General features: G+C 48.3%; 1 protein-coding gene across 1 annotated transcript; it reads left to right on the top strand.

Annotated features, from left to right (window-relative positions):
- Positions 1-2,812: 2,812 nt before the first annotated feature.
- On the top strand, positions 2,813-21,033 carry CTCFL (CCCTC-binding factor like; the record flags this gene model as incomplete). The annotated part of the gene is made up of 9 exons (XM_080684930.1): positions 2,813-3,317; positions 5,180-5,350; positions 5,664-5,797; positions 7,992-8,112; positions 8,689-8,838; positions 9,193-9,353; positions 13,002-13,184; positions 18,261-18,360; positions 19,553-21,033. The coding sequence occupies 9 exons, from the start codon at positions 2,813-2,815 to the stop codon at positions 19,708-19,710; spliced, it is 1,683 nt and encodes a 560-aa protein (XP_080541056.1). The 3' UTR covers positions 19,711-21,033.
- Positions 21,034-21,998: the final 965 nt, after the last annotated feature.

Below are 21,998 nucleotides of genomic sequence, written 5' to 3'. Positions count from 1 at the left end.
AAGACCCTGCGTTTTCCCCTTCCATGCCCCTCCTTCCACTGGCTTTATACCTCTTTTAAAAAATTGCTTTTAATCGGTAGCTGAAATTTCTAAACACACATTTATTATATAAATAGTGGCCAAACTTTCTAGCTGCCTGCGCATTAGAGCGAGAAGGCACTAAATAAGTGGTGATTGTTCGGGCGGAGAAACTCATTTAAATGATTTAAAAGAAGTTATCACAATACACTATTTTCCCTGACCCTCTGCTATTTATCTTCTCCGTATAGTATGCATACTGTAATGGAAACCCAGACCGTGTCGAAGCCAGCCAGCCAAGCAACTCGCTAACAAACGCAGGACTGCTGGCACATGAGTTCCTTTTGAAAGGGAATTTAGTTCCATCCTTCGTGCCATCGAAAATGAAAAAATAGACTTGAGTGCACCCTATGCACAAGAACGTGAAATAAAATTGAACAGCCACAAGAAGGGCTGTGGAGGTTGCTGGGCAAACACAGGACGCCCTTTCACAGATATGGACAGTCCTTGGCCTCTGGATGGGAACTGCGGATGATTTAACCCTTCATGGGCTCTACACACATGCATTTTGTAGCTGGTGAAGAAATGAACCGATGGCCTCCGGAGACCATCGGAAACATGAATCCCGTCGTAAAGAAGGCACTGAAAGGACACTCCCAGGCGAGCAACCCCATTCAAGTGGACAGTTGGGTGGCACGAGGACTTTCACAACGTGTGGCCCCTTCCAGTTTGTTTCTCCTCAACACTAGTCTCCTCTCGGTATCTCCTTCAGGTCACTTTCCCTCACCCTCCCACCTAGAGGAGGCATTCTGGGAAGAATTTCATAAAGTCTAAAGATCTGGGAGAGGCTTCAAGCAGCCTGGGCCTCTTGCCCCCTCCCGGCATTTGCCCCTCTCCACTCCCATCTCCCCCACCCCTTTTCGGCCGAACATCCCCACCCACTTTCCTCCTTCCCCATGTCTCCTCCATAGTGCACTCTTCCTACCCCAACTTCTTTTATTCCATTGACTTACATCCCCCCATGTCTTGGACCCTCTCCTACCTCCTCCCCTCCTTTCCATCCACCTATCTCCCGCTCAGGTCTCTGGAGCCTCCTACAGGTTCCCTCCTTCCCCTTCCACTGTCCATCCACCTGCCCCGTCCATCCACCCTGCCGCCTATTTCCAAACTCCTTTTGGTGCTCCCTCCCTTCAGTCCCCCCATTTTGTCCCTCTTCCTTTCAATAAGACACTGGGAGCGCCCCCTGAAGGTCCCCCTCCACTTCCGTCCTCCCCCCTCCCCCCCTAAGTCTCTCAGCGCCACCTGCAGGTCCCCCTCCACTTCCGTCCTCACCCCTCCCCCCCTAAGTCTCTCAGCGCCACCTGCAGGTCCCCCTCCACTTCCGTCCTCTCCCCTCCCCCACTAAGTCTCTCAGCGCCCCCTGCAGGTCCCCCTCCACTTCCGTCCTCACCCCTCCCCCCCTAAGTCTCTCAGCGCCCCCTGCAGGTCCCCCTCCACTTCCGTCCTCACCCCTCCCCCCCTAAGTCTCTCAGCGCCACCTGCAGGTCCCCCTCCACTTCCGTCCTCTCCCCTCCCCCACTAAGTCTCTCAGCGCCCCCTGCAGGTCCCCCTCCACTTCCGTCCTCACCCCTCCCCCACTAAGTCTCTCAGCGCCACCTGCAGGTCCCCCTCCACTTCCGTCCTCACCCCTCCCCCACTAAGTCTCTCAGAGCCACCTGCAGGTCCCCCTCCACTTCCGTCCTCACCCCTCCCCCCCTAAGTCTCTCAGCGCCACCTGCAGGTCCCCCTCCACTTCCGTCCTCACCCCTCCCCCCCTAAGTCTCTCAGCGCCACCTGCAGGTCCCCCTCCACTTCCGTCTTCTCCCCTCCCCCCCTAAGTCTCTCAGCGCCACCTGCAGGTCCCCCTCCACTTCCGTCCTCATCCCTCCCCTCAGGTCTCAGATCCCCCTCCACTTCCCTCCTCATCCATCCCCCTAGGTCTTTCAGCGCTATTGCTAGCCCCCTCTATTTCTCCTCATCATCACCCCCCACCTCCAGGTCTCAGGTCCCTCCTTCCACCACCCTCCTCAGCAGTCGCCCCTCCCCCTGGCTCCGCCCCTTGCACGCCAGCACCCCAACCCCCAGCCCCTGCTTTTCCACCCTGCGCCTGCGCACACAGCAGCCCTGGATCCTTGATCCTCCTGCCTAAGCCGCCACTTGGGCCAGCAGTGCCTGCAGCCCTCGGTCAGAGGCGTCAGAGGCGGAACCGCTGGAGAGGGCGGGCCAGCACCAAGGCCACGCCTCCTGGGTGTGGGACGCACCCAGGGGCCAGGCTCCGGCCCCCTGCAAAGCACGTGCTGCTCCACTTGTGGGCAGGCGGGTGAGATGGCGGGAAGGCGGGAAGGTGCGCTGGGCGGTATGGAGGGGCCGGACGGGGGAGGGGTCGGGAGTGGGGATGCGCATGCCCCGTCTGCCAAGTGTGTGTGGGCTCAAGACTCTAGGCCCTAAGTCCGGGTGGCTCAAATGGTGCTCAATCTGGAATTGTGCAATGGTGGAAAGCTTGCTCAGGCCCACCTTGCTTGTCTTAGGGCGTGCATTCGCTGAAAACCTGCTCAAGCCCAAATCTGTTGGTTCTAGAATGTTCTGAACAAATGCCTGCTGAGGCTCAGCCCCTCCTAGGCCTCTACTGAGTCAGCTTAGTCCTGATTCCTATGGGGCCTAAAGCCTTCTGAGGTCAGCCCCAAAGCCTACTAGGGCCAAACCTCAGTGTGCCCCACCAGACTGCTTGCTTCTTTTTCAAACAGGCCAAGTCAAAATGGCAAGGACTGAGGTCTCTGGCCCTTCTAAGCAATTCACCAAAATCAAAGAGCTAGAATTGGTACCAGAAAAAGCCCAGGAGGAGGAGGAGGGTGGAGTGCGCAGAGCGAAGGAGCCCCCAAACCCCAGGGAAGTGGAGGCCGAGTGCACCTATGGGGCTCTCCTGACCAAGATCTCCGAGGGAGTGCAGGAGCTGGTGCCCGCCACCATGGAGGACAGCGGGAGGCACATCCTGACCCTGCAGGCGGTGTACCCCACCTTCGAAGACAAGGAGCTGCAGGAGGTCGGCTGTCAGATGCCACAGCACCAAGAAGGGGTGCAGGTGATGGTGCAGCAGGCCGGCAGTGGGTTGCCCTCGCTGCTGTGGGTTAGAGAGGGGGCCCAGCAGAGCCTGCACCAGTGCGTGGCCATCAGCATCCAGGACGAGGTGTACTCGCTGCAGGCGGTGGAGCCCATGCAGTTCCACGTCCTGCAGAACAGCGTGGCCCTGGCCCCTGAGGACAGTGCGTGTGCGGAGAGCCTGCCCGAAAGTGCTGGGCTGATTAAGGTATGGCTGGTTTTAAAAAGCAAACTATTTTTTAGGTTGCCTTTTGTGCAGCATTGTGTATGGACAAATTAACCACACTAAAATAATTCCCAGAAAAATCCTGGAGACCACGTGCTCTTTTTTTAAGAGTTTAAAAAGTTTCACTAATTAGAATGCTATCAGGTGACATTGTGGGGACTTTTTTAAAATAGTGTTGTTTTACCACCAAAACTCCTTGATGCTTAATAATTACGCTTAAGCATTCTGGTTGCACTGGACAACCTTATGTGCTACTTTAGTTGTCTCTTTCGTCATGTGTTCCTTGGTGTCGTCAAGGCAAAGAGTTGAATCAGGTTGCAATTTACGTGTCGTGTTTGTTTGAATGCTCGTTTTTATTTATTAGCTTGAGAAGAGTCGGGAGGAGGACCAGCTGCCAGCTGAAGGAGGCGTCCAGCAAGCACAAGACCAGTTCTTTCTTGTGGAAGCGAGGCAAGGACAGGAAATTGTTCTGACAATTTCAAACTTAAACAGGGAGGAAACAGAAGATCATCTTGCCTCTGGTCAGCCACCTGTTGAAACAGCCAACTCTCCAAAAACTCAACAAGAGACCAAGGGTAGGTGGGCTCATTGTGTGACAGACCCTGCATAAAAGTGGTTGCTGTTGAAGTTTTAAGTGGTTGACTTCTAGTTGCTTTCAGAAAGTCAGGAAATGGGAGAAATGTTAAACTGATGTTGTATATTGTACATCGAATCGAAGAGTTTTGTGTTTTGCTCACAAATGTTTTAAAAGCGTAGAAAATGCTCCTGCAAAATGCTGTGCATGTACATAGAATGCTGGGCTCCGACCTGCTCTGCAGTGTGCAGCTGCTCCCCGTCCAGGAGGAGTGATGTGGAGAAGGCAGCAGAGGCGCCTCTGGGGGAGAGGAAGATGAGGTGGGGCCAGGAAAGGACTCAGAAATCCCTCAGTGGGGACCACTGGTCCAGGCAGCAGGAAGTGGCCTATGGGTGTGGCTTCATAATGAGGCTGGACGGTGCTCAAAGAGGGAGATCAGGCCAGATTAGGAAGGACCTTGAAGTTATATTAAAACTGAGGTTGAGCCCTGGTGTTGCTCAGTGGTTAGAGCATCTGTCTGTGCACTGAAGGGTCTCTGGTTCGATTCCTGGTCAAGAGCACATGTACCTTGGTTGCAGATTTGATCCCCAGACCCAGTTGGGAGGCAACCAATGGAAGTCTTTCTTTCACATCTCTCTTTCTCTCTCTCTCTAAAAATCAATGGAAAAAATATCCTTGGATGAGGATTAACAACAAATTAAAAAAACTGAGATTGAATCTTGACAGCCCACAGGATGAATTTGACCTTCAAAATTGTTTTTGGTTTTTTTTTTTGGCTTCTATTTAAAAAATAATTTCTTGTTTAAATTAAGAGTTCACCCTCCAAATCTCAAATTTTAGCTCATTTTTTTTAAAGTCCTATTTGGCAACACTTGCCTCTGTTTCCTTCCTCCTGCAGCAGGTGGCTGGGCTGGGAAGTAACTTGGTTTAGAAAGTCACACCGCCACACCGTCCGTAGTCCAAGTCACTCATTCAGCATTACTGCTGCTGCTTCCTGTTGGGGGTTGAATTTGCAGCCCTCCCCATATAGTAGTTTCTTATATATTTTAAACAAGAGATTGTGACCCCAAAATCCCAATTCCCAGCTCATTTCAGGTTCTTAATATAGTCACAAGTTTGTGCACCCACGGCCACTGTCTAATCCCAGCGTACTTTCATCACCCCCAAAAGAAATGGGAACACAAAGAGGTTTTCACAGAAGCATGAACTGTGTCTTCTTCCCGCAGGAAGAGAGCAGGCCTTCCACTGTGATCTGTGCACGTTCACCACGGCCAGGGTGGCGAGTTTAAACCGTCACATGAAAACCCACACCAACGAGAGGCCGCATGTGTGTCACCTGTGCCTGAAAGCCTTCCGCACGGTCACCCTCCTGCGGAACCACATCAACACCCACACAGGTGACCGCCAAAAAGGACATGGCCCTTGAGCGATGCGTGTTAATGCTTTAAGAATGCGAATGCAACCTATTCTATGTTTTAAAATAATGTGTTGCTTTAGACTTTAGTTTTGTCTTGTTTTCTGCCATGTCAGTTAAAAACACTGGCGTTACAAAGATTTTTCTCGCCTCTGCCTGGCCTGTTTAAGGTTTAAACAGCGAGCCTCTTCATCATATGTAATGCATTTTGAGGCTGAGTGTAATTCAGAAGTTATACATTTCTAAGGAAACCTGAGGTGAAATCTTGCTGAAAAGGATAAACTGTGATTTTACAGGAACCAGGCCCCACAAGTGTGGTGACTGTGACATGGCGTTTGTCACCAGTGGAGAGCTCGTCAGGCACAGACGTTACAAACACACTCACGAGAAGCCATTTAAATGTTCCATGTGCAAGTATGCGAGCGTAGAAGTAAGTTCACACGTGTGCTTAAAGCTTTGTGGCGTCTTATTAAGAAGTTGGTCTAAATTACGTTACATTAAACTAACAGCAGAATCCCTTACAAAAGAGGTTTTATTAAAGATATTATTCATACAAAGTCTATGCAGGAAATAATAGTCATTCAATTTTCTAAATTGAAAATAGAAAATTGGATTTCTTTCTGCTTTGATTACCTGTTAGCAAAAGCAATATATAAAAGTGTACAAATTACAAATAGAACTGCATGAGGTGCTTGGGAAATAAATCTCAAAGTAGGTTCAGAGCTCTCCCTCGTATGTTAGGGAGCGCTCAGGTCCACAGACGCAAATGTATCCGCTCCAAACAGACCCCAGATCCGGGCTTCAGGGTGGCTGACATTTTTGCCTCAGTGGCTCTTGGTCAGATACAAAGTGACTTGCTTGAAGTTTTAAACATACCATCCCCTGATACTACAGAGAAACCAGGTGTTTCAAACTTCAGTCCTGTGTCCCGGTCATATCAACTAGATCCTTTTGTTTAGACCTTCTAGCAGGCTCAGCAGCTCACTGGATGAGACGAACGAACATGACCGTTGCTTTCACTGTCTGTTCTACAAGGAATTTTTAAGGCCTCCACGGTCTGTCGGGACGCCTGTGGGACCTGGTTTTGAGCCTAGTTGGGAAAGGATACTGCACTCCGGAAGGGAACTAAGTTAAAGGGCATGACTAACGTTGAAAAAGGGGAATGATGCAACCTCGTTTCATACACGAGGGAATTTCACCGACAGGGTCAGACTCTGATTCCAAGAATTTTTTTCTGCTATTACTATTTTTGAAAGTTCTTTCTCATCCGAGTTAAAGGTTGTAACTTTAGTTTGAAAACACAAAAATGAAAGTTTCAAGGAACAAAGCTACCTGAGACGCTCAAGCCTGGAGTGGACTTTGGTTGGTGTCCTGAGGGTTCTGAGCATAAACATCGAGGTACACTGAGACCCTTCTCCGGAGCCCGCCGTCTGCACGCAGCCTGTGGATTGGCCGGCCTGGCACACGTGATCTGTTTTATGAAGTTTCAGGTCTTGCCATGCTGGTCTGCTTTAAGCGGGCGTCCTAAGCTCCCTGCACCCCCACGCCATTTCTCACACAGACACTGCCGGCAGGAATGCATCACGCTGGGGTGCCCAAGACATCCTGTGAAATCTCCGAGCTCCCCCTCCCACACCTCCCCTGTGAAGCCATCAGAGGAGGTTGACACATAGCTGCCTTTGATCATTCACAGCCCTTCATCAAATCTTTCATGCTATCATCTTAAAAATTCCTTTTGTTTCACTTTCTGATATACTTGAAGACATCTACTTTTCATCTGGAAAAAAAAATCTAATGTTTTTGGTTTGGATCTAAGTCTTCTTTTGTTCTTGAATGTTCTTTGGGCTTATGTGTGCATGTCACTTATTGGGGAGTGAGACCCAGAGATCACAGGCAGGGCGATGGGGGCTCTCTGACTTCAGTCACCCCTGCCCTCTGTTCTGCCAAAGGTAGACAAGGCCTGCAGGGAGGGAATGCAGACGAAGGTGGTTCTGGGAGGTAACAGAACCATCAGGCAAAAATGATCAAATGGGAGGTAATGGGTTGTTTGCCTTTTAACTGGTTGCCTGGGCTATGTAATTAATCAAATTAGAATGTATGTTCTTCCACTTAAAAGTGACTCATTATAAAGAAACTCCGGGCACATGGAACCATCTTTGATGGCCATGTGGATCCCACAGAACCTGAGAAGTGCCTCAGACAGGTGTCTGCCTCTCAGAGAGCGAATGTTTCAAAATTCTCATATTGTTTATGCAAACAAAATACCCGGCTCCGTGCTTCCGTGGCGCGGCCTAAACTTGGCCACACAAGTGTAAGTGGCCTTGGGAATGGAAATCAAAGCCCGTGTGGCTGAGTGGCCAGCTTGCAGTCTTCCCTGTGGGACGTGAAGTTGAATCTGAGAGTTTCTGGAAACTACTGCTGGTTTCTCCCCAAGGGTCTTAAACGCACGTCAAGTGACAAACAGCCGTTCCCAATCGAAGATGAAAAGTAACGACCCCTTCGCGTTTCTCAGGGTGCGAAGTATGGTGAGGTTAAAATGTCAATCTCTCTCTAGAATGCTGATAGATTGGGTCTAAAATTCTCTGGTTTCTCTTGCAAACAAGTACCTTCCATGTGTTTATTAGGCGAGTAAGTTGAAGCGCCACATCCGGTCACACACGGGGGAGCGTCCCTATCAGTGCCACCTCTGCAGCTACGCCAGCAAGGACACCCACAAGCTGAAACGACACATGAGGACACACTCAGGTAAGAGGGGCTCACGCTGGAGGCCACGGCCATAAAGCACCGACTCATTTCAGAAGGGAGCTGGTAAAACCTACTCTTCAAGTTCCAGCATCAGTGAGTGTCTCTGCGCCTTCTCGGCTGGGGACTCGCTCTGTGCCTTTGCGTTTATGTGGCATCCAGGAGCCCACGTAATCTGACACCACGCTGTGCTGTCGCTCCGCTGTGACAAAGAAGACACCATCAAGTATTTGCTGCCATTGGTTGTTCAGGATTTAAAAGTCAGCTCCTTAATGCATCCTCAACCTGGAAACACATAAAACAGGGCGCTGGTCCCAGCGTGCACTCACTTCATATTTCGTGTATAAACAACATTCTTATACGTGCTTCTCAGTCCTTACGCTGAGGATGAGAACAAGAGGGCGGTTTGGTCTCGGCTTGGGAATTTTGTACTAATTGGGGGTGAACATAGGAGAAAGGGGTTAAACAAGGAGCCCAGGGAACAAAAGACAAGCTTTTAGCTCCAGTGTCCTTTGGGGAGGATGAGGCCTGCGGGGTGAGGCCCCTCTGCAGAGGGTCGTCTTTGTCATCATCCTACAGGCGAGAAGCCCTACGAATGCCACGTGTGCCATGCGCGCTTCACCCAGAGCGGCACCATGAAAATACACATCGTGCAGAAGCACAGCGAGAACGTCCCCAAGTACCAGTGTCCGCACTGCGCCGCACTCATCGCGAGGAAGAGCGACCTGCGTGAGCGTTTCAGTTGATGAACTTCCTTCTGCAGGGGAACCCGTGGAGCCCTGCGCCTGATTCCAAGGAGGCAGCTGGGCTGCAGGAACTAGTCTGGGAACCTGTATTTTTTCCAGCAGTCCTGTGGTGCCATCTGGTGGCTGGTTTGCATAAGTGCAGCTTCGTGATATTTTGGTTGTGAGAAGGAAAGGATGCTCCTGGCATCTAGTGGGCAGAGGCCAGGGGTGCTGCTAAAGGTCCTACACGGGACGGTCCACCCTCCATGTGCTAACATGCTGAGAGTGAGGAACCCTGGTTTAGATCAGCCTCTCACGAAATAACACCCCCATATATAATGTTCTGTAACTGTTTTAGGTGTCCATTTGCGCAACCTGCACACTTACAAAGCCGCAGAGATGGAGTGCCGCTACTGTTCTTCTGTCTTCCACGACCGCTATGGCCTCCTTCAGCACCAGAAAACTCATAGGAGCGAGAAGAAGTTCAAGTGTGAGCACTGCAGCTATACCTGCAAGCAGGTACTGAGCTTCAATCAGTTTGGGAACACGGTGGGAGGCCATGGAAGAATGGAGGGCTGGAGTAGGGTTTTCTATCACTTTGAAAATGCTAAAAAAAAGTCATGCTTTTATAAAAAGGCTATTGAAAATAACCAAAAGGCAGCCATGAGCCAATACATTAAAGCAACAGTTCTTAAAGTATGGTTCATAGGCCCCTAGAGGTCCTTGAAACCAATCAGGGCCATGAGATCAAACTTTTTATCGTTAATTGTCCTGGCCAGGTGGTCTGTTGGTTGGAGCATCGTCCCATACACCAAAAAGGTTGTGGGTTTGATTCCCAGTCAGGGCACATATCTAACTTGCGGGTTTGATCCGCCGTCAAAGTGCATATGGAAAGCAACCGATCAATGTTTCTCTCTCACCTCTCTCTCTCTCTCTCTCTCTCTCTCTCTCTCTCTCTCTCTCTCTTTCTCTCTCTCTTTTTCCCTCTCCCTTTCCCTCTCTCTCTCTCCCTCTCTTTCTTCCTCTCCATTCCTCTCTCCCTAAAAATCAATAAAAACATAGCCTTGGATAAGGATTTTTAAAAATATTGTCCTTAAATAATGAATTAATGCCAATATGCCCTTTGCTGTGTGGCATTGGCCCTGGTTGTGCAAAAGCCGTGGAGGTGCCTTAGTACAAAGCAAAGCAGTGCCGTCACCACTGTGCTCTTCACCTTCGTGCACTGGAAGCAAAAATAAAGGGCAGTTTTACGTCCTAATGTCCTTGGGGAAGCAGCACAGCTATGAACTGTATTCAATCTGGACCCTGACTGCTCCGGGTGACGAGCTGGAGGTCAATAGGAAGCCCCTCTCCCCTCTGAGACAGGACAGTGTCTGGAGGACATTGCCTGTGGGGCTGCTGGAGTTGCCAGCTCAACTGGCCACTTTTCTAGTTTTACTTGCAAGAGCAAGCGACAAACTCTGCTTATTCAGTTCCTGGACACTTAACAATACCAACACCTTCTTCTGGAAAGTGAACGAAATAGGCACATCACTTCAGAGAAATATTGTGGCCAAGGATGCATCAGCTTTTAAGAGGGAATTGTAATTAGAATTTTGTGAAACTTATATCCAAAGATGGGAGTGACTTTAAGAAAGCAATTTTGTATATGGTATAATGAAATGTGTTAGCATTCAGAAGCTCTTCCTAACTCAAACTGATTTTTCCCCAAACAACCAATCTATTATTTTACAGAATGAGGGTTAGGTAAAGAATCCATTCAAAGTATAAGATAGATCAACAGATTTTAATGTAACAATACAAAAAGTTCATAGGGGTGGTTTCAGATTCCACATTCTAGCCAATTTTTAAGAAATACCACTTTTTGACCTTTGGTGTAATATAAAAAAAAGAATGTTTACAATTATTTGAAAAAGCTATTAAAATTCTGTCCCTTTCCCAGCTACCTATCTGTAAGAGTAGATTTCCTTCATCTACTAGTATCTCAACCACAACACACATCGGCTGCCTGAAGGCAGGAGCAGAGATGAGAGCCAGGCTGTCTTCATTTGAATTTGAATTCCAGATAAACAAGTGCTTGTGTTTATAAGCACGTCCCAACTGGTAACTGGCAACCCTCTCTGCTCAGCCAGATACTCACTTTTGTTTTGAAAGAAATGTAACATGTGTTTGTAGAAATACGTTAAGGTGCAGTTGGTTTATTGTTCTTTTTAAAAGAGTCTATAACCGCCCTAGCCGGTTTGGCTCAGTGGATAGAGCATTGGCCTGCAGACTGAAGGGTCCCAGGTTCAATTCCGGTCAAGGGCATGTACCTTGGTTGCGGGCACATCCCCAGTAGGGGGTGTGCAGGAGGCAGCTGATCGATGTTTCTATCTCATCGATGTTTCTAACTCTCTATCCCTCTCCTGTCCTCTCTGTAAAAAATCAATAAAATATATTTTAAAAAAATAAAATAAAATAAAATAAAATAAAAGAGTCTATAACCATTTTCATATTTTAATTTCTCAGTTTTGATTTCTAGTGTAGTCAGTATTAATAATTTTTGGAGTATTAATGATGTTTAAGAGTAAAAGGGGTCCTAAGACCAAAAGTGTGGGAACTGCTCTGGCCAGTGTGGCTCGGTTGGTTGGAGCATCGTCCTGTACACTGAAGGGTTCGAGTCCCAGTCAGGGCACACATACCCAGGTTACAGGTTCGATCCCTGTTCGGGGTGCATGCGGGAGACAACTTACCAATGTTTTCCTCTAACATAGGTGTTTCTCTCCCTCTCCCTTCCTCTCTTTCTAAAAAATCAATGGAAGACATATCCTCGAATGAGGATTTTTTTAAAAAGGCATGTGCCACTTGGATATTTTGCCTGGTTAGGAAAGGTGGGAGTCAGTACTTACTGTGTTTCAAAGTGGGAGCTATAAATGGTAAATGCTTTGAGTAAAGAAAAGAGAGTTTTTCAAGTGAACTTTGAGCATTGGAATATTCTAAGCCCAGGCTCAATTTTTAAAAAATGAACTAGGAGAATTTCCTGGAAGATGGGTAAGACTTGGAGGGGAGGAAGGGGTCCCAGGGAGGGTCAAGCAGAGAGCAGACAGGGGACCTTGAGCTGGGACACTGCTGGGAGCTCTGAGTGCTTTGATTCCGGAGACCCAGGCTCCAGGTGGGACGGTGACTCCCAGCGGGGAGACCAGGAGATGGTCCTGGAGGAGATGAGAGGCAGGTGGAAGGGCAGAGGGTGTTCCAGAGCGAGAGACTGGAAGCAAGACTGTCCAGTAGGCAATTAACAGGAGTGCGCAAGTGCTCATGTATGTCAAATGAATCATAGCATTTTAGCCCTGGCCGGTTCGGCTCAGGGCATAGAGCGTCCGCCTGTGGACCAAAGGGTCCCAGGTTCGATGCTGGTCAAGGGCACATACCTTGGTTGTAGGCTCCTGGCTCCTGCCTGGCCCAGGCCCTGTTGTGCAGGAGGCAACCAAACGATGTCACATCGATGTTTCTCTCTGTCTTTCCCTCTCCTCCACTCTCCCTAAAAATCAATGGAAAAATATCCTCAGGTGAGGATTAAAACAAACAAACGAAAAATAGTCATAGCATTTTAAATTAAACAAATGAAATGTGTATTTTTGTTTGATTTTATATATATTTTTTGTCCTGATTCTCCCGAAATTCTTTACTCATATAAATCTTGGTTAAAAGTTCTACTGTTTCTTTGCTGAGAACAGTCATTGGCACCAGGATGCTTTTAATTCGATGTGAAGGTTTGTTATCCTTCTGTCAGGAAGTAGAAGGGAAAGGGAAGCTTCGTGTGCTTCCAACCCCACACGGCCACTGAATTGAAACTCTGTGTTTAGTTTGCGAGTTCTGTCCGCCTTCCGTAAACGCAGTTCACGGGTCTGCAAACACGTGAACTCTTGGAGGGAAAAGGGTTGTCGTTTCCCTCCCGCAGGTGTGTTCTCCCACCCGGGCCTGTGGGAGCGCTGGGAGGGGACGGGGAGACCGCTGGGCCCTGCGCAGGCCGCTCCCACCCCCGGCCGGTGGTGCTGTGTCGGCAATGTCTCCGCTGTGATCTTTCTTAGTAGTGCACTCACCTTTGGGGAGGAAAACTCTTACAATACGTAATGTCTGACACAAAACATCCCTGTAAAGAGCTGAGCGGCTGTTCTCCCCTCCCTCCAGGGGCGCCACATGGCGGCTCACACCCGGACCCACACTGGAGAGAAGCCATTCGCCTGCCTGTCCTGCAGCCAGCGCTTCCGAAAGAAGGAACTGCTGAGCGCTCACGTCAGGAAATGCCACGAGGCCACCTCGCCCTCGGCCGTGCATGAGTGCCCCAAGTGCAGGAAAGGCTTCTCCCGCTGGGTAAGCTCCCCGGCGCCATCGATCTCCTTGAAAGGACCCCTCTTCCTCCCAGGCACAGTCACTCTCCGGGCGGAAACCCAGTTATGGACCGGCCAGGTGGCACCTGCTGTGCCTTGGGAAGGTGGTTAGTAGTCACAGAACTCCTGAAAATCTTATCAAAGTGTGCTCTCTCCTTCTACAGACAAAGCCTTGTAAACACTTTTAGGGATTCCCAGACACACAGCAATCCAGGGAGAATCACTAGTTTTAGGGTAACACTTAAAAATTGTTCCTGTGAATTCGATTTAGGCTTCTCACAGAGAGAAAGCAATTTTCAAAATGTTTCACAGATGGTATATATATATTTTTTTAATTTTTTTTTTTATTTCAGAGAGGAAGGGAGAAGGAAAGAGAGATAGAAGCATCAGTGATGAGAGAGAACCATTGATTGGCTGCCTCCCGCATGCCCCCTCAAGCCCTTGACCGGAATTGAACCCGGGCGCCTTCAGTTTGCAGGCCGATGCTCTATCCCAGGCGTCCTCAAACTACTGCCCGCGGGCCACATGCGGCCCGCCGAGGACATTTATCCGGCCCGCCGGGTGCCGGGTGCCTCTGCCTGTCCTGCTTAGCAGCCGACTCGTCCCGGGCCCGCAGTGCGCATAGGAATTTGTTCATAGTTTTTTTTTTTAAACTATAGTCCGGCCCTCCAACGGTCTGAGGGACAGTGAACTGGCCCCCTGTTTAAAAAGTTTGAGGACCCCTGCCCAGGGCTCACAGATGGTCTTAATATAGTGCTGTTGGTACTGTGCTAAGCACACCATTTACCCTCCAGCTTTATTCTTTTTGGGGTGTTGTGCTTGTTTTCTGTTTGGGGCCTAACAGATTGCCTCACACTGCTTGGCTTAAGCACCAAACATGTCTGACCTCAAGTCCTGTGGCCCACCCTTGGCCGGTGGCTCTGGCTCCCGCCCCCATGAGGCTGCCTCAGGGTGTTGGCGGGGCTGTACCCTCTGAAGGCTGGCCCCGGCTGGGGAGCCACTCTGTGGAGGTGGGCACAGGCCTGGGTTCCTGGGCACATGGACCTCTCCATTGGACTGCTCCAGTGTGCAAGGAGGAAGCCACTGAGCCTTTTGTCACCTGGTCTTAAAAGTGACAACATTACTTCTGTTCATTAGAAACGAATCACTAAGTCCAGCCCATACTCAAAGGTGGGGCATGAGTCCCTTTAGAAAGGAAGAGTGTCCAAGAACATGTGGACACTTAACCTCCCACTCCCCCCCCCCCGTCACACACACACACACACACACACACACACACACACACACACACACACAAATGATTAGCTAGATCCTGAAATAATGTGTGCTCCACGCTAACTTTATAAAAGTTTTGAGTTATCTGAAGTTGACTATTTTTATGGGGGAAAACTTTTTCTCTTGTAAGGTAGGGTCGTTGTGTGTTCTGGTAGGGAGCATAGTGGGATGATTCTGGAGTGTTCAAGCCAGTAGTTCAAAATGTGAAATAAAAGTCATGGCAATGCTTCAAGGAGCATCCCTTTGGGGTTAACACTGAGCGGAGCGCCCTCTGGTGAGAGAAGCAGAAAGCGGAAAACAGAATGAGTTGGCCTCATAGTGTCCCTCAAAGCATGGAATCCGAAGCTTTGAAACTTTGTCTTTCATTCAAAAAGGAAGATATTTGGATTTACATCTGGAATATATTTAAAAAAAAAAAAAACTCTTACAACTTAATAACAACAAAAAGTCAAGTAACCAATTAAAAACAGGAAAATTATCTAAACAGACACTTCTCCAAAGAAGCTCATGAGAGATGCTTGGCATCATTAGTTACCAGGGAAATTCGAATCAACATCACAAAAAGATACCCCTAGAGCTAGCTGTTGTGATAGCTACGGTCCTAGCCTATTTGTCTCTGTGGATAGAGCGTCGGCCTGCGGACCAAAGGGTCCCAGGTTCGATTCTGGCCAAGGGCATGTACCTGGGTTGCAGGCTCCTCCCCAGCCCAGGCCCTGGTCAGGGGGAGGGCAGGAGGCAACCAATCGATGTGTTTCTATCACATGAATGTTTCCCTTTGTCTTTCCCTCTTTCTCCCACTTTCCCTAAAAATCAATGGAAAAATATCCTCTGGTGCCAGGATTAACAAACGAACTAACAAAAGACACCGTGAAAGAGCTGGGAAAGAGCTCTCAGACACTGCTGGTGGGTTTAAAGTGGTGAAGCCCGTCCTGGCTGGTAGCTCAGTGGTTAGGTTGTCGGCCCACACAACAAAGGGTCATGGGTTTGATTCCTGGTTAAGGGCATGTACCTGAATTGTATCCCACACGTATCTCTTTCACATTGATCTCTCTCTCTCTCTCTCTCTCTCTCTCTCTCTCTCTCTCTCCCTCCCTCTCCCTCCCCCCACTCCCTCTCCCTCCCCCCCCACCGTCTCTCTTCCCCTCCCTTCCTTCTACTCTCTCTAAAGATCAATGGGAAAATATACTCTAATGAGGATTAACAAGTAAATAAATAAAAATAAAATAAGCTCAAAGGTTGAATGTCCACCCCTGAACCAGGAGGTCATGGTTCAATTCCCAGTCAGGGCACATTCCTGGGTTGCGGGCTCGATCCCCAGCAGGAGGCAGCCGATCCATGATTCTCTCTCATCGCTGATGTTTCCATCTCTCTCTCCCTCTCTCTGAAATCAATAAAAACATATTTTTTAAAAAGCATTGCTGGTGGGAACGCAAAATGATATAGACACTTTGTAAGATACTTTGGCAGTTTCTTACAAAACTAAACATATTTTTTGCCATACAATCCAGCAATCACAATACTTGGTATTTACCCAAAGGAGTTGAAAGCTTATGTCCACAGGAAGACCTACTGTGTAGCAGTTTTATTCATAACAGCCAAAACTTGGCAGCCACCAAGATGTCCTTCAGTAGATGAACGGGCACTTAAACGGTGGCCCATCCGGACAATGGGATATTACCCAGCACTGAAAAGAAATGAGTGGTCAGGCCATGGAGAGACGGGGGAATCTTTTAAAAAGCTTTTTCTGCTGATGCTTTTTTTAAAATGTGTTTTTACTGATTTCAGAAAGAGGAAGGGAGAGAGAGATAGAAACATAAATGAGAGAAAAACATTGATCGGCTGCCTCCTGTACATCCGCTACTGAGGAATGAGCCCACAACCTGGGAATCGAACTGTGACCTCCTGGTTCATAGATTGATGCTCAACTACTGAGCCATACCAGCCGGGCGACATGGGAGAATCTTAAATGCACATTACTAAGTGAAAGAAGTCAATCTGAAAAGCTACGTACTATTTAATTCCAACTATATGACATTCTGGAAAAGGCAAAATTATTAAGACAGGAAAAGACCAGTGGTTTTCAGGAGTGGGAGAGGGAGGAATGAATGGGCGAAGCAGAGGATTTTTAAGGCTGTGAAACTACTCCATGTGACACATGATGGATACATGTCATTATACATCTGTCCAAACTCATAGAACATACACCACCAAGAGTGAATGCTAAGGTAAACTGTGGACTTTGAGTGATGATGACGTGTCAATGTAGGTTCGTCAGTTATAACAAATGTACCATCAGGTGGGGGTTGTTGATAGCAGGGGAAGGTGTGCAGTTGTGGGGCCGGGGTATATGAAGAATCTCCATCTCCCTCACATCAGTCAGTTGCCTTCCGCACCCACCCAGACTGGGGACCAAACCCACAACCCGGGAATGTGCCCTGACTGGGAGTCGAACCCACCCCCCTTCAGGGTACAGGACAATGGTCAACCAACTGAGCCACACCAGCCAGGGCAACAAGCTTCCGTGCTTTAACACACAATAGCCCCAGGATGTCACCGGCCAGGTCCCCTTCCTCCCGGGAGGACCATGCTCGGGACTGAGGATGCTGGGTCCTCTAGGAGCAGCATCTCTCTGACACAGATGTTAGTCACGTTACCTTGTCCCCTGAGTCCTACAGAGCCTGGGTGTCCTAGAGGGTTACTCCACCTGCTTCTGAAAGGCTGGGTGTGTTTTCGTTTGACTTTTTTGTTCATTCGAAACTGACATGAGACGTTCTTAACCATGCACGTGATGGGTTTGTAGGGAGAGTGTGGTGTGTACATATCTTTGCATTTTTCTGGGGAAGGAACCATTGCCCTTTATCCTCAATGGCATCCTCGACCCTAGAGGCTTCCTGTGCCCACCACCACCGTGCAAACCAGGGGCTGGCAGGCTTTTTCTGTGAAAGGCCAGACAGTGAATATTTTCAGCTTCTCAGACCAGACAGATCCTTTCCTCCCCGACTGCTCACGTCTGAGGTTAAAGCACAAACACAGCCGGAGGTGGAGGTTCCTAAATGCAGGGATGTGGCTTGTCCCAGAGCACTTGCTATACAGAAGCCGTTGGCCGGCCAGGCTGCCCACAGCCACAGTGTGCCAGCCCCTGTGCATAAACACCAAATGGAGTTTCACTAACCCGTAACCTTCCCCCCCTCTATTATATGCGAATCCCCCTTCTGCCACCCATAAGCCCAGGAAGCCCCGTCCTGAAGTCAAAATGGAAATTTAATGTAATTGGCAAATTTAATGACATGTCACCAGTATCTTCCATTAGCACATGGACTTTTCAGATAGTGAAAGTTTCCTGCCTAATTTCAAATCCTCCTCAACGTTCCTACCTAAGAATATATCGCTGAGAGGCTCGACCAGGACCCCGAGACTCCCACTGTAATCTGATTGCTGTTCGCAGTGTTCATAACTCAGAGCAGGGCAGGTGAGACGCTGGCAGGGCCATGATGGCTCTGGTCTTTTATTGGTTTTTATAAAACCGACCAATACATTGAATTTCAGGTTTAATATCCAGCCTCACCTTGGAGAGTAGAAGCAATCTAGAAAAGTACATTTTGACTTCTGTTACAAAGAACTACCTAAAATACTCCATCTTGCAGCTAGACCCACACATAACAGCAAGGGTCACCTTCACAAAGTCATCCTTTTGCGTAAGAGTGTGGCGTGCGCCACCTTGTCCACAGCGCATCCTGGACCGCATTCCTTCAGGCCCTCAGCGTGTCTGTGTCGCTTCCCGCAGACCAACATGCGGAGACACGCGGAGAAGTGTGCGGCGGCGGCCCCCAGAGCAGGAGGACTGACCACGGCAAGGAAGTGGGCGATCCCGAAGGAGGAAGACGGTATCTCCTTTTAAACGTATTGGGTTTGAATTTGACCCCGATATTCTCGCTACATTTCCCCGGGTGCTGAGCGTTCTGCGGGCAGCGCACCCAGGAACCCTGAGGACCAGGCCCCGAAGGCGCCCGGCCCAGGAGCGGCTTCCTGCCACTTGGGGCAGGTCTTGAACTCCGTGTGGCCCCGAGTGGTCATGGGTGGAGCAGCCTGGTCACTTACCCACCTCTCAGGGCTGCAGTGAGGTCAGAGTAGGGAAGTGACTGAGGAGCCCTGGGGGAAGTCCGCACCCTCCACCACATGGGTTCCTGGGGGGCATTTTAGTGAGGCTGGATGACAGCCGCACATGCCCACTGCCCTCCTGTCCCTGAAGCTCCCCTCAGCAGAGCCGTGGGTTGCTGGGCGCTGTGTTCACACCCGAGATGCTGCAATAATGACTGCAAACTGGGGGCTTGGACCAGGGAGGTCTGTCCCCCCACAGTCTGGAGCCAGACATCCTGAATCCAGGCGTGGCCAGGCCCTGCTCCCTCCGGAGGCTCCAGGGGAGGGGCCTCCTGCCTCTTCCAGCTACTGGTGGCCCCAGCGTTCCCTGGCTCTTGACTGCATCACCCCAGTCTGTCGTCACATAACCTCTCTGTCCATCTTTACCTTTTCTGTCTCTTATAAAGCCCCTTGTCATGGCTTAGGATCTGCCTGGGAAATTGACATGATCTCATCTCGAGATCCCTAATTACATCTCCAAAGACCCTTATTTCAAAAAGGTCACACTCAGATCAGGTGTTAGGGTGTGGACACAACTTCTGGGGGGGCAAGGATTCAACCCACTGCAGGTACACTCGTTTATTGGAGACAACAAACCAGGTGAAATCCAACAGCAAGACCAGGCCACCTGGACCAGGTCTCTAAGTGGGATGGTTCTGAAAACATCTGTATAGATGTGTGGCTTCACCTAAATGCACTGATTTTGTGTAAAGCCCCACAACAGAGAACATCTGTGGAGCTGAGGTTGAGAAACCCTGACAGAAGGCAGAGTTGAGAGCAGACTAATCGTCCCGTCCCATCTATAGAAAGATGGCTTTCTAAAAAGTGTGCTGCTGGGCTAAAAATCAAACGATTGTTTCCAAAATACATTTGCACTGACTTCTTGGCTTTCTTCTAAATTTATCAACCCTGTGCCTTCCCCCCCCCCCCACACCCAAGAAGCCGCTGCTGGGGAGGCCGAGGAGGCCTCCGTGGTGAGGGGAGACCAGTACCCAGGAGAGATGACTACTGTCAACTCCGGGGGAACCACAGCCGGAAGCAAGGACCTGGATGGAGACCTGACCTGCGAGATGGTCCTCAAGATGCTGAATGAGTGAGGCGTTCGGGTCATTCTCAGGTAGTCATAGTTTTTTCCAAAGCTGGACGCAGTGCCTAGAATTGTTTGCCTGTTTTTCACTGAATATTTACAAAATTAAAACAAAAAAACATTGCAGGTATTTTATAAGAGGCCAACATCTTGAATTGAGGGATAAAATCCCAAACCCATGAATTCATTCACTAGATTTTGGCAAAAGTGGCCCAGGATGAATGAGCAATGATTTTTGAACAATGCCTATTTCTGTCGTAGCATAGACTATTGAGTGCTTTGGCCAACAGTCAAAGCTGGAAAACTTTATGTTGAATTGTACATGCCCGTGATAGTTCTAATATTACAATTTTTAAACATAAAATATTAATTTATATCCTTTTTGTACAAATGAATTTTCCATAAAATTTAAAGCCCTTGTAATACTTTTAATGAGTTCTAGATTCAACACAAAGAGCCTTAATATTATACAAAAAAAAAAAAAAAACTGAGTAGGCAATGAAAAACTCTAAATTCGACTAGAAAATAATGCTTAACCTATTTCACTTCGGTGTCTGAGCAAAGTCTGCATTTAGATTTTTGTGTGCTCCCTAAATTGTGTCCTTTGGCTACAGGAAATCACTCTGGTTACTTCCCATTATTACGTGTCAGTATATCAGTTCATCACCCTTTTGTCCTGCTAAAACCACTTTATGTTTTCAAAATAATTGGCAGAGAAAAAAACAGAATCCTGATCGTGAAAATGTGTATTTGAGAAGAATTTGTACTTTTTTAGAAGCCCCTGTAAACAATGAGCCTTTCTCAACTGAAGACCTTCCCATCTTCGAACAGCATCTGAAATGCCCAGAATCAAAGTTAACTAGTTCCTATCTTCATAATAAGTCACATTTTTTTTCTGAGCTCAGCACTTGCTTTTGCTGTGAAATTTTCTCCCCAGAGTTTAAGATCAATGATGGGTCCTAAGTGCAAATTCTTTCTTTTTCCAGTTTAATTGAGGTATAATTGACAAAAATGTAAGATGTTGAAGTGTACATCACCATGATTTGATATACAACTACATTGTGGAAGAACCTCTCCCATCTTGTTAGCTCAGTTCAAATTCTTAAAATGCTGATCTGTTGTTAAAAATACCCCACGTCAGAAGCACTGGACAAGGTGAGCATGTGGGAGGGCGTTATATTCTATTCATAACAGCAAACCATTGAATTCACATAGTGAGACATAGTCTATGGTCTGTTATATGCTACCATTCTGACTATTAGAACTTTTGTAATTGTTTCTTATTTTTTTACTATTGTTTAAAGATGTTTTGCATAACTCAATAAAATGACTTAAAGTTATCTTTGTTATAAAATGTGCGTGGTGGTTCTTAAAAATGCCTCCCCCTCCCCCCCCCCCCCCCCCCCCCGCCCCCGATGAAGATGTGGAAAAATTGAAACGCTTGTGCACTGTTGGTGGGAATGTAAAATGGTGCAGCCGCTCCCTATGGAATACAGTAGGGTAGTTCTTCAAAAACATTACAAATAGAACCACCCTATGATCTAGAAGTTTGGGTATACACCTAAAAGAACTGAAAGCAGGGCCTTGAAGGGATATTTACACACAGTCATAGCAGCCCTAGTCACAGTAGCCAATACGGGGAAGCCACCCAATGAGCATGGATGGATGGATGGATGGATAAATAAATGTGGTCCATCCATACAATGGGATAGTACTCAGCCTCAAAAAGGAAGGAAACTGACAGCTGCTACAACATGCATGGGCCTTGAGGACATTACGTAAGCCAGACACAAAAAGACACTGCATGATTCCACCTATGTGAGGGGCCCAGAGTAGTCAAATTCCTGGAGACAGAAGGGAGAGTGGTAGGTGCCGGGGACTGGGGGCATGAGGAGTTAGTGTTTAATAAGTGCAGAGCTTCTGTTTAGGAAGGTGAACGAGTTCTGGAGATGATGTTTGTGTTGGTTGCACAATAGCGTGAATGTACCTAATGCTGTTGAACTGTCCACCCATAGTTAAAATAGTAAATTTTATGTTGTGTATTTTACTACAATTACACATTTTTAAATTTAAAGAGAACAGGTAAACATGTTTAGCCCTGGCTGGGTTGCTCAGTGGATAGAGAGTCAGCCTGCGGACTGAAGGGTCTCGGGTTCGGTTCTCGTCAAGGGCATGTACCTTGGTTGCGATCCCTGTCCTCCACTCGTGTGGGAGGCAGCCGATCACTGTGTCCCTCTCTCTGTCTCTCCCCCTCCCTTCCACTCTCTTTAAAAGTCACTGGAAAAGTATCCTCAGGTG

This window comes from Plecotus auritus (assembly GCF_963455305.1).
Source record: "Plecotus auritus genome assembly, chromosome: 8".
Classification (NCBI taxonomy): Eukaryota; Metazoa; Chordata; class Mammalia; order Chiroptera; family Vespertilionidae; genus Plecotus; species Plecotus auritus.
Note: the sequence above shows the minus strand (reverse complement) of the source record. Positions and strands in the feature narration are given on the sequence as shown.